General features: G+C 42.1%; 2 protein-coding genes across 2 annotated transcripts in view; one reads left to right on the plus strand and one right to left on the minus strand.

Moving 5' to 3' along the window:
• The window catches only part of TTLL5 (tubulin tyrosine ligase like 5), a 195,129-nt gene extending 187,308 nt beyond the window's left edge, over positions 1-7,821 (minus strand). The window contains exons 1-3 of the mRNA XM_087818959.1: positions 7,748-7,821; positions 6,312-6,480; positions 904-1,010 (exon numbers count right to left, since the gene is read on the minus strand). Of these exons, the coding sequence (XP_087675085.1) occupies positions 904-1,010; positions 6,312-6,385 (181 nt within the window). The 5' untranslated portion in view covers positions 6,386-6,480; positions 7,748-7,821. The remainder of the gene's footprint in view (positions 1-903; positions 1,011-6,311; positions 6,481-7,747) is intronic.
• A 506-nt stretch (positions 7,822-8,327) lies between these two features.
• Positions 8,328-16,251, plus strand: ERG28 (ergosterol biosynthesis 28 homolog). Its single transcript, XM_016208693.2, has 5 exons — positions 8,328-8,348; positions 10,636-10,800; positions 13,172-13,262; positions 15,649-15,767; positions 15,890-16,251. Exons 2-5 carry the CDS (start codon positions 10,668-10,670, stop codon positions 15,967-15,969), a joined length of 423 nt encoding a protein of 140 aa, XP_016064179.1. The 5' UTR covers positions 8,328-8,348; positions 10,636-10,667; the 3' UTR covers positions 15,970-16,251.
• Positions 16,252-17,021: the final 770 nt, after the last annotated feature.

Raw genomic sequence — 17,021 nt, forward strand, 5'->3', positions numbered from 1 at the left:
ACCCACAGTAAGATACCACTTCACACCCACTAGTATAGCTATCATCTAAAAAACAGAAACTAAATGTTGATAGAAATGTAAAACGGCGCAATCACTGTGGAAAACACTCTGGCAGTTCCATAATAAGTTAAACATAGAACTACCTAGCAATTCCATTCCTAAGTATATACCCAAAAGAATTGAAAACTGGTGTTCAAAGAAAAACTTGTACATCTGAATGCCCACAGCTGCACTATTTGCGATAGCCGAAAGGTAGAAACCATCATTCATCAACTGATGAACGAATAAACAAATGTGGTACGTGCATACATGGGCTATTATTCAGCCACAAAAGGAATGAAGCACTGATACTTGTACAACATGAATGAACCTTAAAAACATTATGCTAAGTGAAAAAAGCCAGACACAAAAGGACCACATATTATATGAGTCCATTTATATAAAATATCCAGAAGAGGCAAATCCACAGAAACAGAAAGTAGGTCAGGGGCTACCAGGGGCTGGGTAGTAACTATTTAATGGGTACAGGGTTTACCTTTGGAGTGATGAAAATGTTCTGGAACTAGATAGTGGTGATAGCTGCACAACATTGTAAAGGTACTAAATGCCACTGAATTGTACACTCTAAAATGGTTAAAATAGTAAATTTTGTTTGGTGTATTTTACCACAATAAAATAAAATAAGCACATGTATACATAATTCTGAAAAAAATTCAAAAAGGGGAAAAAATTAATATGCAGAAAACAAGTCAAGAAATCATAAATAATCCTTTCAAGTATAACAAACTAACAGTCTTCTCATGCCAAGGCCATTTCCCTATCTATACGTGTTATCAATTTCTGCAAGACAAGGTTGCTGGGGCCATGCCCCAGCCCTGCCTTCTTTGGGGAAGTCATACTCACCTCCAATTACTCGAATATTGTTGTCCTTGGTCAGAATTGCCTCAGCATGGAACACCAAAACTGGAATTCTCCTGCAGCCTCCAGTCCACATAATACATGGATGATCCCTAAAACCATAACAAAAGTCTTTATTAATTTACAACTCAAAATCTGAATTAACTGCTGAAGCCAATCACTGTGGCTGGCTGCTTAATACCTTTCCCCCTCTTTATAAAACAAGAACCCTAAATGTCCTACGGGAAACCATTCATCTTCCATTTTTAGCCATGTGGCTTAAGATGAATTCTATCCCTGATCCAGGGGTGAGCCCTGAATGGTTTCAGCCAGTCAGGGCATTCTATCTCCCAATTGCAGTGGCTGCTTCAGGGACGAACACATAAGCCAACTGGAGCCAGCGAGGGTCAGGCGACTGCTGTGAGACCCTCTGAGAAAGCAATGCTTTCTTTCTCTACTAGCAGCTTCTGAAGAGATGGTCTCTCTTCTCCTTGAAGGTGTAAGAGACTGAGAGGGCTGGAAGTGCTACTGTCATTTTGTGACCTTGACAGGAGAGTGTGACCTTAACATGCTGGTAAAAAAGGAAGTCCGTGGGAGCCTGACCGGAAGAATGAGAGCAATACTTAGAGCTGCAGAATCAAGTCTTCCCTAAATACCAGTTAATGGAGTCTCTTTATTTTTAGGACAATTATGTTTTAGTCCCCAGCACACATAAAGAATCCCAACAAATATATTCACAATAATTTATATACTCCTTTGAAACCCTATAGTCCTTTTTAAAGTCAATTTGATGACCCATCCTAAGATTCTGAGCTAGGAACCCTAAATTAATACCAGTACCCCAATTAAAACCACGTATTTTAAATAAAACCTTACTAAATGAAACAATAGATATTTTCCTCCAGAGGAGGACCTCTGACTTTATTCTCTTCCTTAGCCTCAGGAAATCTGTTTAATCAATTTTAAATGTATACTGACTCACAGATTAGGAATCTTTAACCCCCTTAATGCCAGAAGGTAGAACAGGAAAGAAATGACCTGAGTACTTCCTATGTGCCAGGAATTAAACTAAGAGCTTTCACATTATCTCACTGAATCCTCTTGGCCCCAACTATGAACTGAGGAAAAGGTGTTCAGAGAGGTTAAGTAATTTGCCCAAAGTCATACAGCTGGTTGAGTAAAGGAAACATATATGAACCCAAATGTCTGTGCTCTTTCCATCCCTCCATCACCCTAATCAAATTTCAGTGATGTTCTGTATATGGAACAACTTAAACTCAACTCTTTGGGAACCTAAACTAATCTATTTCTTAAATAAAATATGATCCACTGAGCCAAGATTCAGTCTGCTCTCAAAAACTCAATGACCACACTCTTAACAAAGGCCGTACCACAAATCTCAAGGCCAAGTCAGACCCTCCCAAGCCAAGTTTAAAAGACCAACAGTTTGAACAAACTGCCAGACTACCAATTTTAGAAGTAAGGCAGCCTTTAGACTTGGGATGAGCTGCCAAAAGCCTTTTAGTGAGGAAAGCAGAGACCATACCTAATTCATTTCCTGTTTTCTAGAAATGGAATGTAGACGTTTACTGTTCTTGCTCTTTGACCTGGGTGATAGTGCCCACTTGTGAGAAATGGTGTTTACAGGGTGCATTTCTTAGCAGGAAGGATTTTTTTGTTTTGCTCGCTTAACACCTTAATCTTAAAAATCTGTAAGACATGGGCTTGGGGCCAGATTATTCCTGTGATCTCTTCCAACTTTAATTTTTCCATTATATTGCTAAGTCAAAGGATAGTGGGAAAAATGGGCAGCCTAAAACTACAAAGTCTTGAATAGAAACTCTAGAAACTATCCAAAGTTCCTTGTCAATTTAGCACTAGCTACAAACTGGCACCACAGTGCCTTATCACTTACACACAATGGATTACTGCAATAAGACTGACAAGAGTCAGAACACAAACAACAGACACACAGCTGAGAAGAGCCAAGGCCATAACTATACTATCTGTGAAAAGCCAAATCCCTGACGGAGAAATCTTTTCACTTACAACCTATAAAAAGATAAAAGAGGTAGTAGACAAATTATTAATTCAATAAGGTCAACTAAAACATAATTAAGGCAGATGCTAAATTGCCATTAATATCATGCTCCCACCAGGTGGTACTAAAGGGAAAAGATTCTAAATGATTAGGAAATTAAAATTAGGACCTTAAATTTTCTTTCCCATCAGAAACTGGTAAATATTGTTTAAAATGTGCTTTATAGGCATGAAAAAAACAAAGTATTTGAATGATTAATTACCAAAGTAGACCAATTTTATGGTTGACTTTATTAAAAGCCTAAGAACATTCTGGATTTTAAGAAGCAATTTCATGAAGAATAGATTATTATTCACTCTTGGGATGCAGCCTACATAACTCAAAGCTCCCATTCCTTACTAATAGCAGTGCCCCTGCTGAAAATGCCTTCCCTACTCTCTTCCTTTAATCCCGCTCTCCAAGGCCTGGCTCACCTCACCAACTCCCTGGAGCCTTGCCCAGCTCCTCCATCCCTCAGTGATGCCTTCTTTCTCTGAACTCCTGTAGCACTCACTGTACAATCACTTGCTGATTATCTTTTATTTTTTCCATGTAAATGTTGGTGATCTTTTCAAATGATATAGATCCAGCTTTTATTATAGAAATTAAAGTCACTATTTTTTCAGTGGCAAAAGAAACATCAAATCCTTTTATGAAAGTTTCCACATCTATATATAAATTTGTATTTGGGATCCCCAAGCAAAATTTAGAAAAAGAGCCCCCTTTACATTTACCATATGAAATAATGCCATGCAAAACAAGGACTGCGTGGACAGTTTCTAGTCCTAAATTCCAGATTACAAGGCATTAAATGCTTTAATACAGCCTAGGAATCTGAGCAGATCTAACAGATGTCCATGGATGTGCATCTCTGGATCAAATCAACTTCCTTAGATAACTTAAGGCCTCCTAACTTCCAAAAACTTTTTAAATGTAAGCGTATTGCTGTAAGTGTGAACAAGATTGACTTAAGATTCCTAATGTATAAAACAAGACATGAGCTGACAGAGCAACATTAATAGTAAAAAAATCAATAGTGAGAGTGTGAAAGAAAGGAGAGCAAAACAAAAAATAAAGACAGGAGAGTAAAAGGTCCATGAATTTGGACTGGGGAACAGGGACAGTGGGGGAGGGGATACTGTACCTTTATTTTCACTAATTTCTACTAGAAATTTAACATTTCCCAATTATAAATATAGGCAGCAAAACATAGCACTATTAGCATTATCTGAAATCAGATTTTTTTTATACCACTTTACAGTTGATGTCAGTATATTAAAACAACATTTACATTTACATTTACAACTACTCAGTTGTGTTAGTTACTAAACTTGCCACTAGGTCACCTGTTATCACAGTCTTCCTTATCTGGTGTGAAGAAGCTGGATGATGATTTAGCATCTCTCCCCAAATCTACCAAATAGTGACATCTCATGTTGGTAGTCCAGACAGGTATGATGGTCCCAGTATTCCCCACTTCTAAGTGCGAATCAAAGACCACCCCACAGTGTAATGATCTTACACAAACTAAGCAAAACAGTCTTCATGCTGCTGTCTTTAGAAAATAAAACTTCCCCATGTTTTAAATGAATGATCTTGTTATTTAATGTATAAGAAAACACAAAAAAAGCAAAGAAAAAAACAAAAAAAAGCAAAATAATGTATAAGAAAGCACAAATTACTGTATCACAAGTAATTTCTTTTTACTTTTGATAACTGGATTTCAATGTAATTGGCAGTTTTTTAATAATCTGTATTTTATTTAAGTACTTAAAAATGTTATTCTGACAAGGGATGCACAACATTAAAAGGGTTAAGAATGTCTGATCTAACGTGATCTAAATCATACATTTATTTAATCAGTCAGTCAGCAAGTATTTATTGAGTACCTACTAAAATACTAGGTTGAATCATCTGAAATTGTAAATATTTGACTGTTTTTGACCTACCAAAATGGCAATTCCATGCAGTTCAACCTAAAACCTGTCAGGCCCACTAAGAAGAGATATTTATGGAGTAAAAGAATGATCTTGAAATTGGAAAGATTGATGCTTGGAGCAGAAGTTAAAATTTTGCGAAATGGGTACGAGGCAGCACACAGAAAGCAAGAAGTCATAAAAAGGCAAAGTGGCCAGAGGGAATTGTCCATTTAATTATCCTGAATGAGAATGACCCACATTTAATGTCAAATCTCTATTACTTTCTACAGCCTAACAGTGAAGAGAAGCCTTTCCTTGAAGCTTTATTAATGCTTCAATAATTTTTTCAAGTTATACTATTAAATAATAAAATCTTCCTCTTTATAATAAGAAGTCCACTTTAATTTCAATATTAAAGCAAGTAAGAACAATACCTTATATGTGTACAGCACTTTATAATTTACAAAGTAATTTCATATACATTACTCTGTTTGGTCCTAACCATACTCCTAAAAATAGCTTGGGAGATATTATCCCCATTTTTCAGGTTATATAGCACATATCCAAGGGGACTTACAGAAAATCTTAAAAACTAATCTTAACTATAAGTCGGTTTTTCTCTTTGTTCTCTGTGAAGTAATAAGGTTAAAAGGGGCAAAATAGCAAAGTACTTAAAAAATCAGTAAAACCAGGCCTGAATCTCAACTCATCACTTACTCTCTACATGTCCCTGAGGAAGTACTTTTGTATTTGTGAGGATAAGTTTAATAAAGTGGAATAACATCTTCGGGTTAAATGAAATACAGTAGTTAAAGCCCTTACCATCATCTACAGCAGCTACACTTGCCACTAGCATTTATATTTTTATTATATTTTTATTATATTCATGAGAATCCAGCCATCAAGAACTTTGACTCTTACACAAAAGTACTCAGAAAAAAACAAAAAACTCAGGAAAGCAATGTTGCTCCAACAGTTATAGCAAAGGCTAAAGCATTCTAATGTCCTGCCCTACGCTTACTCTGGTAAGTCACCTTACCTCTCTATAGCGTCATCATTCTATCAATGCAAAGGTTTTTGAGAAAGTAACATAACCAACATCACAGTGTTTAAAGACCTACTTTTCTTCACTACCTAAACATTTCAAAACCCCCTATGCTAGGCGCTCTGATCAGGAGTTTACTAAGAGCTACTACCTGGAACATCTAGAGCCAATGTTCACTCACAAGTCCAGAGCCTTATCTAATTTCAGATAAGAATCAAATAATAAGAGATTTAATCAGATCATGGATAGGAGTTAAAACCAGGAGCCAATACCAAAGGAAGGGTATTGGGTAAAAGAATGTATATGAGTAAGAGAGAACTATTTTCCATCCTAGAGGCAAAGGTTCAAAAGCAGGCTGGCTATTACTTACTCTTGGCTTACCACCTCCTCATCCTCTGAGGATGATGCTGTTTCCTCCAGGTCCCGGGCCATCACGATTGGCATTTCCTTTAGGGTTTGTCATGCAGTCAGCAAACGGGGGCCTCAGAGACCTTTCTTTGCAGATTCACTGGATCAAACAATTTGGGTGGCACAGATACCTGTTAGGAAAGCCAAATGATCTGAAACACAATGTAAGGTCTATTTGCTGATTATTGCTGATGATCTTCCAAGTAATGAAAATGAATATTTACCTAAATGGTGCCCATCCTCCAGAAGCTTACCTTCTATCACAGTGCCTCACATAGCCCCTCAAGTCGTTTCTCCCCCAAACATACTGTCTGTCTTCTATGTATCTGAAGAACGGTTATTAAGTTCAAGTTTCTCATTTTTCTTTTATATACAGTATCTAACATGCACCAAAAGGAAAGACTTACTTAACTTTTAGGCAAGTCTGAGGTAGGAGGAGAATTGCCTGAAACACAGATTACTAGCTAGAAAAACCTCACCTGGGTTAAAAGCAAAAAGTCCAAATTTAAGATCCTTACAAATATTTACTTAGCCTCTCTGACAAACACACAGAAAATGCCCTCATGTTTCCACATAAATTCAACTACTGAACCAAAAGATTAACATATTCTCCTGAATTGAGGTCATAAATAGCTGAGGGGGAAAGGTCCTTCTAAACACTCAAAAATTACTCTCCCTTGCTAAAAATCATAAACTATGACCTGAATCTCAGACATTAAAATTAGGATATTTCCAATTCCTTACTTTAAATTTTTCCATCGGGTAAAAGTATATCTTCGTTGGATTCGAGAAAGGAACAGAAATTAGATAAAGAAAATGAAAGTATTTAAAGACCATAACCCCATAATTCTGAGATAACCACTTGATGTGAATCTTTCCAAACCCCATTTTGCTATGCATTCCCATATACGATAAAATTATAAAAGGAACCAAAAATGCCGTCCCGATATTGATCCCTACAGATCTTCAGCGGAAAGGGCAATATCTAACCACCTCCAAGGCCGTTCTTCCTTGGATTCCCAATAGGATTTCTCGATCTTTCCCAAATGTTGGCATGTCCTTTCAATGAAAACCTCCAACCAGGAAGGGATGCCAACCTGTCCCAGGCTGCCTGCAGAGCGGGAAGAGGCAGGACGGGGCATTCGGAATAAGATTAAGGACACTCGCCCGAGGAGCGCCCTCGCTCTAAAGGGATCAGCCCCTCAGCCCCACCCCTGGCTCACCCCAGTCTCGGCTGGGTCCGCAGATGCTCCCCGCGGGAAGGGAGAGGCTCAGCCCGGCGCGCCCGGAAACCCACTGCGGCTCCCGGACTCTGAGGGAAGTGCAGCGGTCCCCGCCCGCCCACACCCGGGAGCGCACCTCCCTCGGCTGGGGGAGCGCGCCGGCGCCGGCGTTTACCTGTCTCATCTTCCCATGGCTCTGGGCGGGCAGGCGGGGTCCGCGCTCGGCGCCTACCTCCCTCTTGCTTCCCCAGCCTGGCTCACGGCGGCCGTGGACGGCTGCTTCCCCCGTTACTACAACAACCAACAAGCAACCGCCCGCTCGGAGCCACTGCGCAGGCGCCCGCCACCCGGGGCTGACAACGCTCGGCTCCGGGCGCACACGGATGTCGTCACCGCGGCGCGGCGCGGGCTCCGAAACCGCGCTCCCCGGAAGATTCTTGACTTAGTTTCTCCGCTTTTTGCCCCCGCCTCTAAAAGGTTGAATCGGAGCCCGGAGTTCTTCCGCCACGCTCAACAGGCGGGTTCACTGTGTGAGCGGCGTAACCCGACAGTCACTTGGGCAGCGGCAACCGCTGATTGGCAGTAAAGGGGTTCACGCCCCATCTCCTGCTTGAGCTGAACCGGAACAGCCAACCAGAGCGAAGACTGACAGAAATGGCCCAATCCTGGAGCCGGGTGAGGGCGTGGGCGGGGACAAGGGGCTCAGGTGGACTCCCGGCTGGAGCTGCTGGGGGTAGCGTCTCTGCTGCTGCTTCGGGCTGGGGTCCCGTCGCCAGGTAAGGAGACTATTCTTGATAGTGTTTTTTTAAATCTCCAATTCTCAGATGGGGCTGTAAAGTGTAAATTACTTGCCGAGGGTCACACAGCTACTAAATGGTAGGGCCAAGATAGGAACGCCTCTCTCCTGACTCAAGTTTTGACACCACACCTTTGCTGGGCAGGGCCTGGGCAAAATCTGAGAATAGATACTGGATACTCTAGCAGGCCCTCAAGCTTTAGGGAAATGAGGTCGAGGGATTGGGAGAGCAGTTCAGAAGAATGCTCAGGCTCTGCCCTCATCAGCTATCTGTTGGGATTTTAAAGAGCTTCTGTGACATGAAAGGCATAAGTTCTATCAAGAAGAGGGGACCATCCATGCAGCTTTTCTGACCCTGGGAAGAGTCTCCTGTTGAGGGAGGGTAAGAAAATACGGAGGATGGGTTGAGGGGAATCTTCGCCCAGGTTGTAACTGCTTGTGATGTTCAGTAGAGCCCTATTCTCTCTAGACTTGGACAAAATCCACTCTGTGATCCACGTTTCCTGGAGGGATTCCTCTATTCATCCTTCCTCCTCTCTAGTTCTTTTTTGTTTTTTGGTGCTTCACCCTGTCTTGAGCCATGGCTGACTTGGCTCAAGATGTCTGTTTCATCTGGGTAGCGTAGGACCATACTGAAACGTTTACTGACAGAGTGAAAAAGGAAGCCTGATAGTTTGTCACCTCTCAAAGCCCAGGAAGTTAACCTGGCAGCAGATAAACCGTGGGCCAAAAAACATAATGAAGATGGGAAGAAGTAATTCCATTATTAAATTATTTATCTACATAGGTTTTGTTTAAGTCAAGCTAATTGAAATCGGTGCTCAGCAAGGGTTAATCTAAGCTTTTTTCTTTTTTTAAGTTCATAACCTAATGGTATTTTCTATACAACGTGAAGACAAAAGAGGATATGGTATGCTTGTCTTCCTCAAAAATGGAAACTTTGGCAAAATATTCTGAAACACTGAGGCAGTATTGAAATGCAGAGTCCAACAGACCATGCTTCATATCTCAGCTCGGCCATATATTAGCTGTATGACCTCAAGCAAATCACTTAACCTCCCTGTGCCAACCGTCATCTGTAAAATGGAAATATTGCCTGGCCGGCGTGGCTTAGCGGTTGACCATCATCTAGGATCCAGGAGATTACGGTTCGATTCCTGGTCAGGGCTCATGCCCCGGTTGTGGGCTCAATCCTCAGCAGGGGTCATGCAGGAGGCAGCAGATCAATGACTCTCTCATCATAGATGTTTCTCTCTCTTTCTCCCTTCCTCTCTCTGAAAGCAATAAAAATATGTATATAAATGGAAATATTAATAGTGTCTACAATATATGTTAGGTGCTTGTTACAGTGCATGGCATGTACAAATGCTCAGTAACTGTTAGCTATTATAATTTCTCCTGCAATCCAATGCCAACATTGCTGTTTCCTTCTCCATATAATTTCTTACTAGTTCTAAAGTCACAGCAGTTTATTTTAACTTTTAGATTGTTCTCCTAATTTATGGAGCATGGTGTACCTGAGAACCAGATTAGAGAAAACCTGAGGATGTAAATATTGCCCTCACACCATTGGTTCCACTAAAATATGTAATACTTCTATGCACTTGGAAGGATCTGTCATCAATAGCCAGGCAGGTATCTCTTAGTAGCTATTTATAATTACCTTTCAGCCACTTGTAGTACAAAGGAGTGACATGAAAAAACAGTCTAGAAGTAAAGATATAAGAGGACTGATTCAGCCAAGAGAAAAGAGTTCTGATGTAGGATAATATCTTGGAGAAATTGCTCAAGACAAAGTACTGTGCCATTTATTGTAAAGTATACTGTCAATTCACTGCTGTTAGTATGACTAAATATTGAGACCAATTTCTGTAAGCCTTATACATAAATCCCTTTTGTTAGTTCATAGTAATATTTGTATACCTCCTCTTCTACTGCTCTCTTTTTTAATCTCCAGTTTTTCCACTGGGCTTGTCATTTCTGCCTACTGCATTATTTAGCCTTTTTCACTCTGGGTAAAGGTCAGCACACTTTGGTTTAGGGTCAGCTATTCAAAGGCAGTGTGCTAATTCTGAAGGTAAGAGTAGTGTGTTAAGGTAACTGGGGAGGGTGAGCCTAGGGGACTTGCAGAGGAATCTATGAAGTGATCGACCAAATAAGCTTAGTACAGCCCTCATGATTGGGACACAGGTTAACTACAGGGGTAAGAGAGCTTATGGTTATAGATTAACCATCTGTTGTCTCATGTCCATTGTCTTCATTTCCAGGGCAAGAAGCCCTCTCAGATTTGAGAGGAGTCATGAGCCGTTTCCTGAATGTGTTACGAAGCTGGCTGGTTATGGTGTCCATCATAGCCATGGGGAACACTCTACAGAGCTTCCGAGACCACACCTTTCTCTATGAAAAGCTCTACACCGGCAAGCCAGACCTGGGTAGGAAGTCAAAAAAACTGTATCTTTTGTGGGAGTGGCCTAAGTTGTGGTTCCCAGACTAGGCTATACATCAGAATAACTTACTAGGAAACTTACAAAGAAAGTGCAGGTGCCCGTTTCCCTCTCCGAACCTACATACTGAAACTTTCACCCCCTGGGTGGAACCCAGGAATCTATTTTTTAATAACTACCTAGGTGATTCTTATGCTGCCTAATCTAGCCTTTGGCAGCTACTAGAGAATTAAACTTTGTGGATAGCACTTGGCCCATTTTCCCCACCAAAGCTTCTCTGAACACCTTTTTGTTCATTTCACACTGCCCTAGTCTGTAAAATAGCATTACAAGGGTGAATGAGGAAATAGAGTTACTTGGTGACTCTGTGATGCCCCACCAGAAAGCCGTAAAGAAGTTGTTCATGTTATCTCAGCTGTCATCAGAAATCATGTCATGGCACACATGGTTCCATTCCATATTGCAAATGGAGTTACTAATCCAAGGTCTTCCCAAACCGTAGCATAGTCCCTGAGAAGACAGCCCAAATCCCTCCAAGTTTGTCTCCCAAAGTGGAACTTGACAAGGCCATGGCAGCCTTTCCCAGTTTCCTGAGCCTCTCTGCTGAGGATGTTTGCACATTGCAGCTCGGCTTCCTCGAGTTGATGTGTGGGGTAGTTGGAGCTGCAGCACGGTTTCACAGCAGCTGACAATCCTGGTTCACATTTATAGCTAACCCAGATTCAGGCTCTGACCTAGCTCATTGTTCTGCAACATCTGGGTATGAGAACTAAGTAGGCTAAGGCTCATTTTGAGCAAAGCTTAAATACAATAGGAGTAAAGAACCTGGAAAAGGGAGCACGACAGTTCCACTTCTTCACCATCAAACACTGCCCTCAGATGGTCCCTGAGTCCTGTATAAATTCACAGGATTTTAGAGGTTATCTGGTCTAGCCTTTGAATTTAAGTTGAGACAGAGAAGCCCAGGGGTCATGTGACTTGCTGAAGGGCATAGAGCTGAGCAAAAGAAGTGGGTGCACGTGTGTGTCCCCGTCTGTCTGTCTCCAGCCCAGAAGTGGAGACAGCCTCCTCCTCATGATCTGGGGTCTGTCATGGTATTCAGCTGATCATATCGGTACTTGGGTAGAATTTCACCTGATGCCTAATCTGGCTAAGATTGGTGAAATATTCCCCTTTTGTATCTCATTGACTACAGAAATTTCCTGTTTTTTCATCAGAAAAGCTATCAAGGTGGTTTATAAAGAATGTAGCCCACTGGGGCTAACTGCTAGGTATTTGGTTCGCATATGGAATTTTTGTTCACCTTACTACTGTCCAGAGGTCTTCAGGGTTGTGAAATTGGTAACACTGTCTGGTTTTCCAAAGGCTGGGTAAACCTAAAAGCCCAATATTAATAGACCCTTCAGTTTTCAGTCTGGTCCCTTGAAATTCTCTTGCTCAATAGTCCAGCAATGAAGTATCTTTGCTTTCAGTGTTTTGGCATTCCGACCACTGAATGCCTTAGATCAAAGCTGTACATTACAATCACCAAGGGAGAAGGTTTTAGAAAATACGTATGTCCAAGGCCCACCTCCAGAGAGTATGATTTCATTGGTTTGGTACTCAGGTCCTGGTAATTTTATAAAACTTTTTCAGTTGATTCTAATAAATGCCCAGGGTCCAGAACTACTGTTGTAGTGGAATATGATCCATACTTTCAGGACAAGATATTTAATACAGTAGTGTCAGAACAAAGCCACCAAGAGCAGGGTGGCCTTGGCAAACACTAAAGAAACAGTGCTTTATTCCACTACCATGTGTCCAGGAAACCAGCCTGGTTTGGGCTTTGTTCAAATAATACAGATCTGGATTCAGAGAAGACCCAGGGACTTAGGTCTTTGAAAGACCAGATGTGACTATCTAAACAGATCCCACTATTTCTGAGATCTCTCCTACACCAGCCTTGAAAGTCTGCTGAATTCCCAGGCATCTTGTATTGCCAGACCACTCTGCAACATTCCCCCTAACCTGTCCTGATCCAGACTTGCTGAGCTTCACCAATACCAGACTGTTTTCTAGGGCAGAGGTATAAACTACATCCAGGAGTTATTTGCCTAAGTTGGCTCTCTGTTAGATTTCCACTCTTGGAACTCCCCTGCCCAGCTGTAGACATTTGAAGAAGAGCTGAGCAGTTCTCATTCTGGAATTCCTTCCATTCCTTCTAGTTCCCATGTGCAGCTCCAGAGCCTCCACTCTTCCCAGCCAGAGGAAGCTCAGCCTCAGCTCTCTGCCTCCCATGAACCACCAATGAAGTAGGAAGAGTTTGGAGGGGACCCTAACCTTCTCCTTCTCAACACTCTTGTTTTTTTCTGTTACACAGTGAATGGCCTCCAAGCTCGGACCTTTGGGATCTGGACGCTGCTCTCGTCAGTGATTCGCTGTCTCTGTGCCATCGACATCCGCAACAAGACGTATGTAAGGGAAGGAAGAGCTTTAGCATTCTTTTGTTCGAACTTAGGTGCTACGCATATCCATTGTGGTCCTCCCTTTGGAGACCTGCTAATTTTGATACATTTAGCCTAGAATGTGGATAATAAAAGGTTAATAGGTCCCATTCCTTCCAGGCCTAAAAAAACATAATAGGCCTAATGGGTCTTTAAGGTTTGAAAATTCTTTTGAACTGACATAGCAAATTGCCAGTGCCATGATCCAGTAGCCTGTATCAAACCCCCTACTTCTTTACTAAAGAATCAGCCTTTCTTCTACTAAAGTACAGTAGTGTGCTTTTTAGAGCAGCCACCCACACATACCTTATTCTCACATTCCTCCTTAAGCAGGAGTGAACAGAAATCACAGTCCATGAAAAAAAGAACCTACAAATAAACTATGTGCTTATGCAGAGGAGGGTGAAAGAGAACCCAGGACTCCTCTGTATTCCGCCTCTTGAGGGTACTCAAATAGACTTGCGTGGAACATTGCATTCTTGTCTAGAGGATGCTGTAGCCAGTGCTGGCCACTGGAGGGGGCTCAAGCCTTGTTCCCAGCAACAGTCATCACCACATCAAGGTGGAAAAGTTTGCTCAGGTCAGTGGGTGAGGCCACCAGGACACCACTTCACACTAAAATATTTTTCTGTCTGATCCAGACCCTCAGCATCTTGAAAGAGAGGAGGTAATAGTATTTATCTTATTTTGTCTGGAGCTTTCATCTCTGTGACCTTGGTTAAGTCTCCTCCCAGCAGCCTGGGGAGGTAATGATTTTCATTCCTGATTTTACAGATCTACATATAAAGACCCAATTAATTTAATCTGAGGAAGACTGACAAGTGGGATTTGAAGCACCGCTGTCAGCCTTGCAATCTCTCCAACTTAATTTTTAATTTTTTTTTTTTAACTTGAAACTGTGGTTTACTTGTTCTAGATTTGTGCATATTTTTGGAAACTGTAGTTTAGTGGAAACAGCCTGGGGCCTGAGAATGAAAACAAGAAAATGAGCTCTGGTGTCAGTTCTATTAGTAACTAGCTTTGTAGCAGTGAGTTCATTATGTACCTTCTCTGCATCTCAGTCTCTTCATGTATAAAATGAGACCAGTATTTCTGTTCTTCCTCTCAGGTGACTGGGAGGGAGTAAGGATTGAGAAATCATTTTAAAGACCTTTACCATGATGAATTGCTGATAGATACAAAGAGTAACATCTTTTGTTTGCTGTGCTTTTGGAATGAGCAAAAACAGCTCAGACTTATCTTCACCTCTATTACTCATCCATTCCCCCTTCTCCCAGTACTGGACAGCTGCACATGCTGACCTGTGTTTCCAACCTTTTTTTAGCCTGGGACTTCTGTCTGTGTGCTTCTGATGTGCACTCTGATTCTATTCCCTCTGTTACTGGAAACTCAAAGTCAACTCCCATACATACATAGTTATTAAAGGTATACAAACATGCACAGGAAGAATGAAAACCAAATTTAAGATACTGGTTCCTTCTGGGGGAGGGGGAAGCAGAATGGAGTCCAGTGGGATATGGATACACAGGGTGCTTTAACTGATAACTAACATTTCATTTCTTAGAAAAAAGTATCTCAAGCAAAGATGTCAAAATGTTCATATCTGATGGAGCAGGATATTGGTTGCATAGTATCTTATAGTATCTATAATTTTTTGTATGTTTGGAGGTTTCATATTTTTGAAAATTTCAGTTAAAAAAAAAGATACCAGCAATCCAGATGGTCAGTCATCCTGTAACCTACCTCTGCCCCACCTTTTTGTCAAAGCTGAGGAACAAGTTCTCTTCCCAAGAGGTGGTCACCAGGTCCTCCATCCGACCATTTTCCCAGGCTGACAAAATAACCAGCCCACATTACAAGAGCATCTGAAAGCCCCTGAGAGGTCCTTGCTGCTCATTCCTCATTCGGGCCCTTCATTCTGTGGCACCTGTGGCATCATATGAGCTCTGACCAGCCCCTGGCCAAGCACCTGCCAGGTAGGCTCAGATTACACAGTCAAGCCAGTTTGAGTAAGTGGAATATGTAGCACGGTTGATCCAAAATTATCCACACTGCCTGGAATTGCCGGAATGAATGCAGACCCTGCTTTGTTATAGCTGGCTTAAGACTTGGAGATCCACTCTGGATGCCTGGACCACTCTCCTCTCCTTTTAGCAGTTGAAACCTTCAGTTTTGCCCTAGCAGAGAATGGATGTGGTCAAGCAGACAGGTCTTTCTCAGAACCAAGTCTCCTCTGCCTTCAGCCATAGTCACTTCTTGGGTTTCTATTTATGTGCATCGGATCTGGTCAGAACTTTTCCTCTGCATGGAACAAGCAGTACTTCAGTTCCCATTTCTGTCTCCTCCCTTGTAGGCTCTACCACATCACGCTCTGGACCTTCCTTCTTGCTCTGGGGCACTTCCTCTCTGAGCTGTTTGTATACGGGACCGCAGCTCCCACAATTGGCGTCCTGGCACCCCTGATGGTGGCAAGTAAGCATGCGACCACCCTAAACATCCCATAGGAACTGTCCCAGCCCTGGCAGACATACAGGGGGTACAAGAGAGCGCTGTGCTTATGTCAGCCAGCCACTAATGTTCTCTCTGTATTTAAGGTTTCTCAATCCTGGGTATGCTAGTTGGGCTCCGGTACCTAGAAGCAGAACCAGTATCCAGACAAAAGAAGAGAAACTGAGACCAACAGTACCACCTCCGAGACTTCGTCTTCCACCTTTGCTGTCTTCTGCCATCATCCTCTCTGCGCTTTCACTTCTTTTCTGCTCCATCATCAGCCCCGTTATGTACTTTGAGCCTTTTATGCTTTGTTTTGGTTTTATCACATTTAAAATTTTTAAAGATATAACAAGCATACAGAAAAATATATAATGTATGAACAATTTAAAGAATCATTTTAAAGTGACTCCTCTGTGCCTCCATCCAGATCAAGAAATTGCCAGCCCCTCAGAAGCCCACTGTGTGCCCTTGGAGGATCTCTTTCCAAGCCTCCAGCTTTTTTCCTTTTATTTCCATCCCTTGATTTGACTTGTGTGGTGGGAACAAGTGGACTGTGAAACTTAAAGCTGCTGCCTCGCCCAGAGCAGCTGCCACCAAGGGCTGCTTCGAGGGGTTGTCCACGCATGCTGGGCTCCTCTCTGCTGCTGGACCCAAGACTCCGAACCATCTGAGGAACAGGCAGTTCTTCTAAGAAGGGCTCCCTTGTGAGTGAGCATGGCTTATATCCTTGTAGCTGCAAATGGGTTACGGTTGGAAGAGTCTGGGCTGTTTTTAGACCTTCTGGTCAGCTGTATTTGTGTAATGAATTTTGTAATAAATAGAAAAACCCTCTGCTCTGATCAGTCCTTGTACTTTGACCTCCCTTAAGCCAAGAGCACTCCTGCCCTCTGAGCCCTAGCATAGGAGAATCACAGCCTTCTGCTGACAAATACAACTCAACCCAGGCAAACTTGGCAGCCTCCAGCTCCTTCTGTCACTTGTTCATTTCCCTTGAAGTCAAATCTTCCTCCTCTCCTTCCCTACCTTCAGGACTCTGAGGTCACAACCGAACAGTCAGGATCCTTTCTTGTTTTCTTCCTAAGGAAGAAACAGAGTCTTGAGAAAGTACAGGCACAATACAGAGGCAGGCAGCATAGAAGAAACAGCTGCACAACGACAAAAAGGGAAGCACTGAAACCCAAGGATATGTCCTCCAAACACAGCCCCGAGGGCCCCACTCTGGCTGCGCCCTCC

The sequence above is a fragment of the Miniopterus natalensis genome, chromosome 1 (genome assembly GCF_054644295.1).
Source record: "Miniopterus natalensis isolate mMinNat1 chromosome 1, mMinNat1.hap1, whole genome shotgun sequence".
Classification (NCBI taxonomy): domain Eukaryota; kingdom Metazoa; phylum Chordata; class Mammalia; order Chiroptera; family Miniopteridae; genus Miniopterus; species Miniopterus natalensis.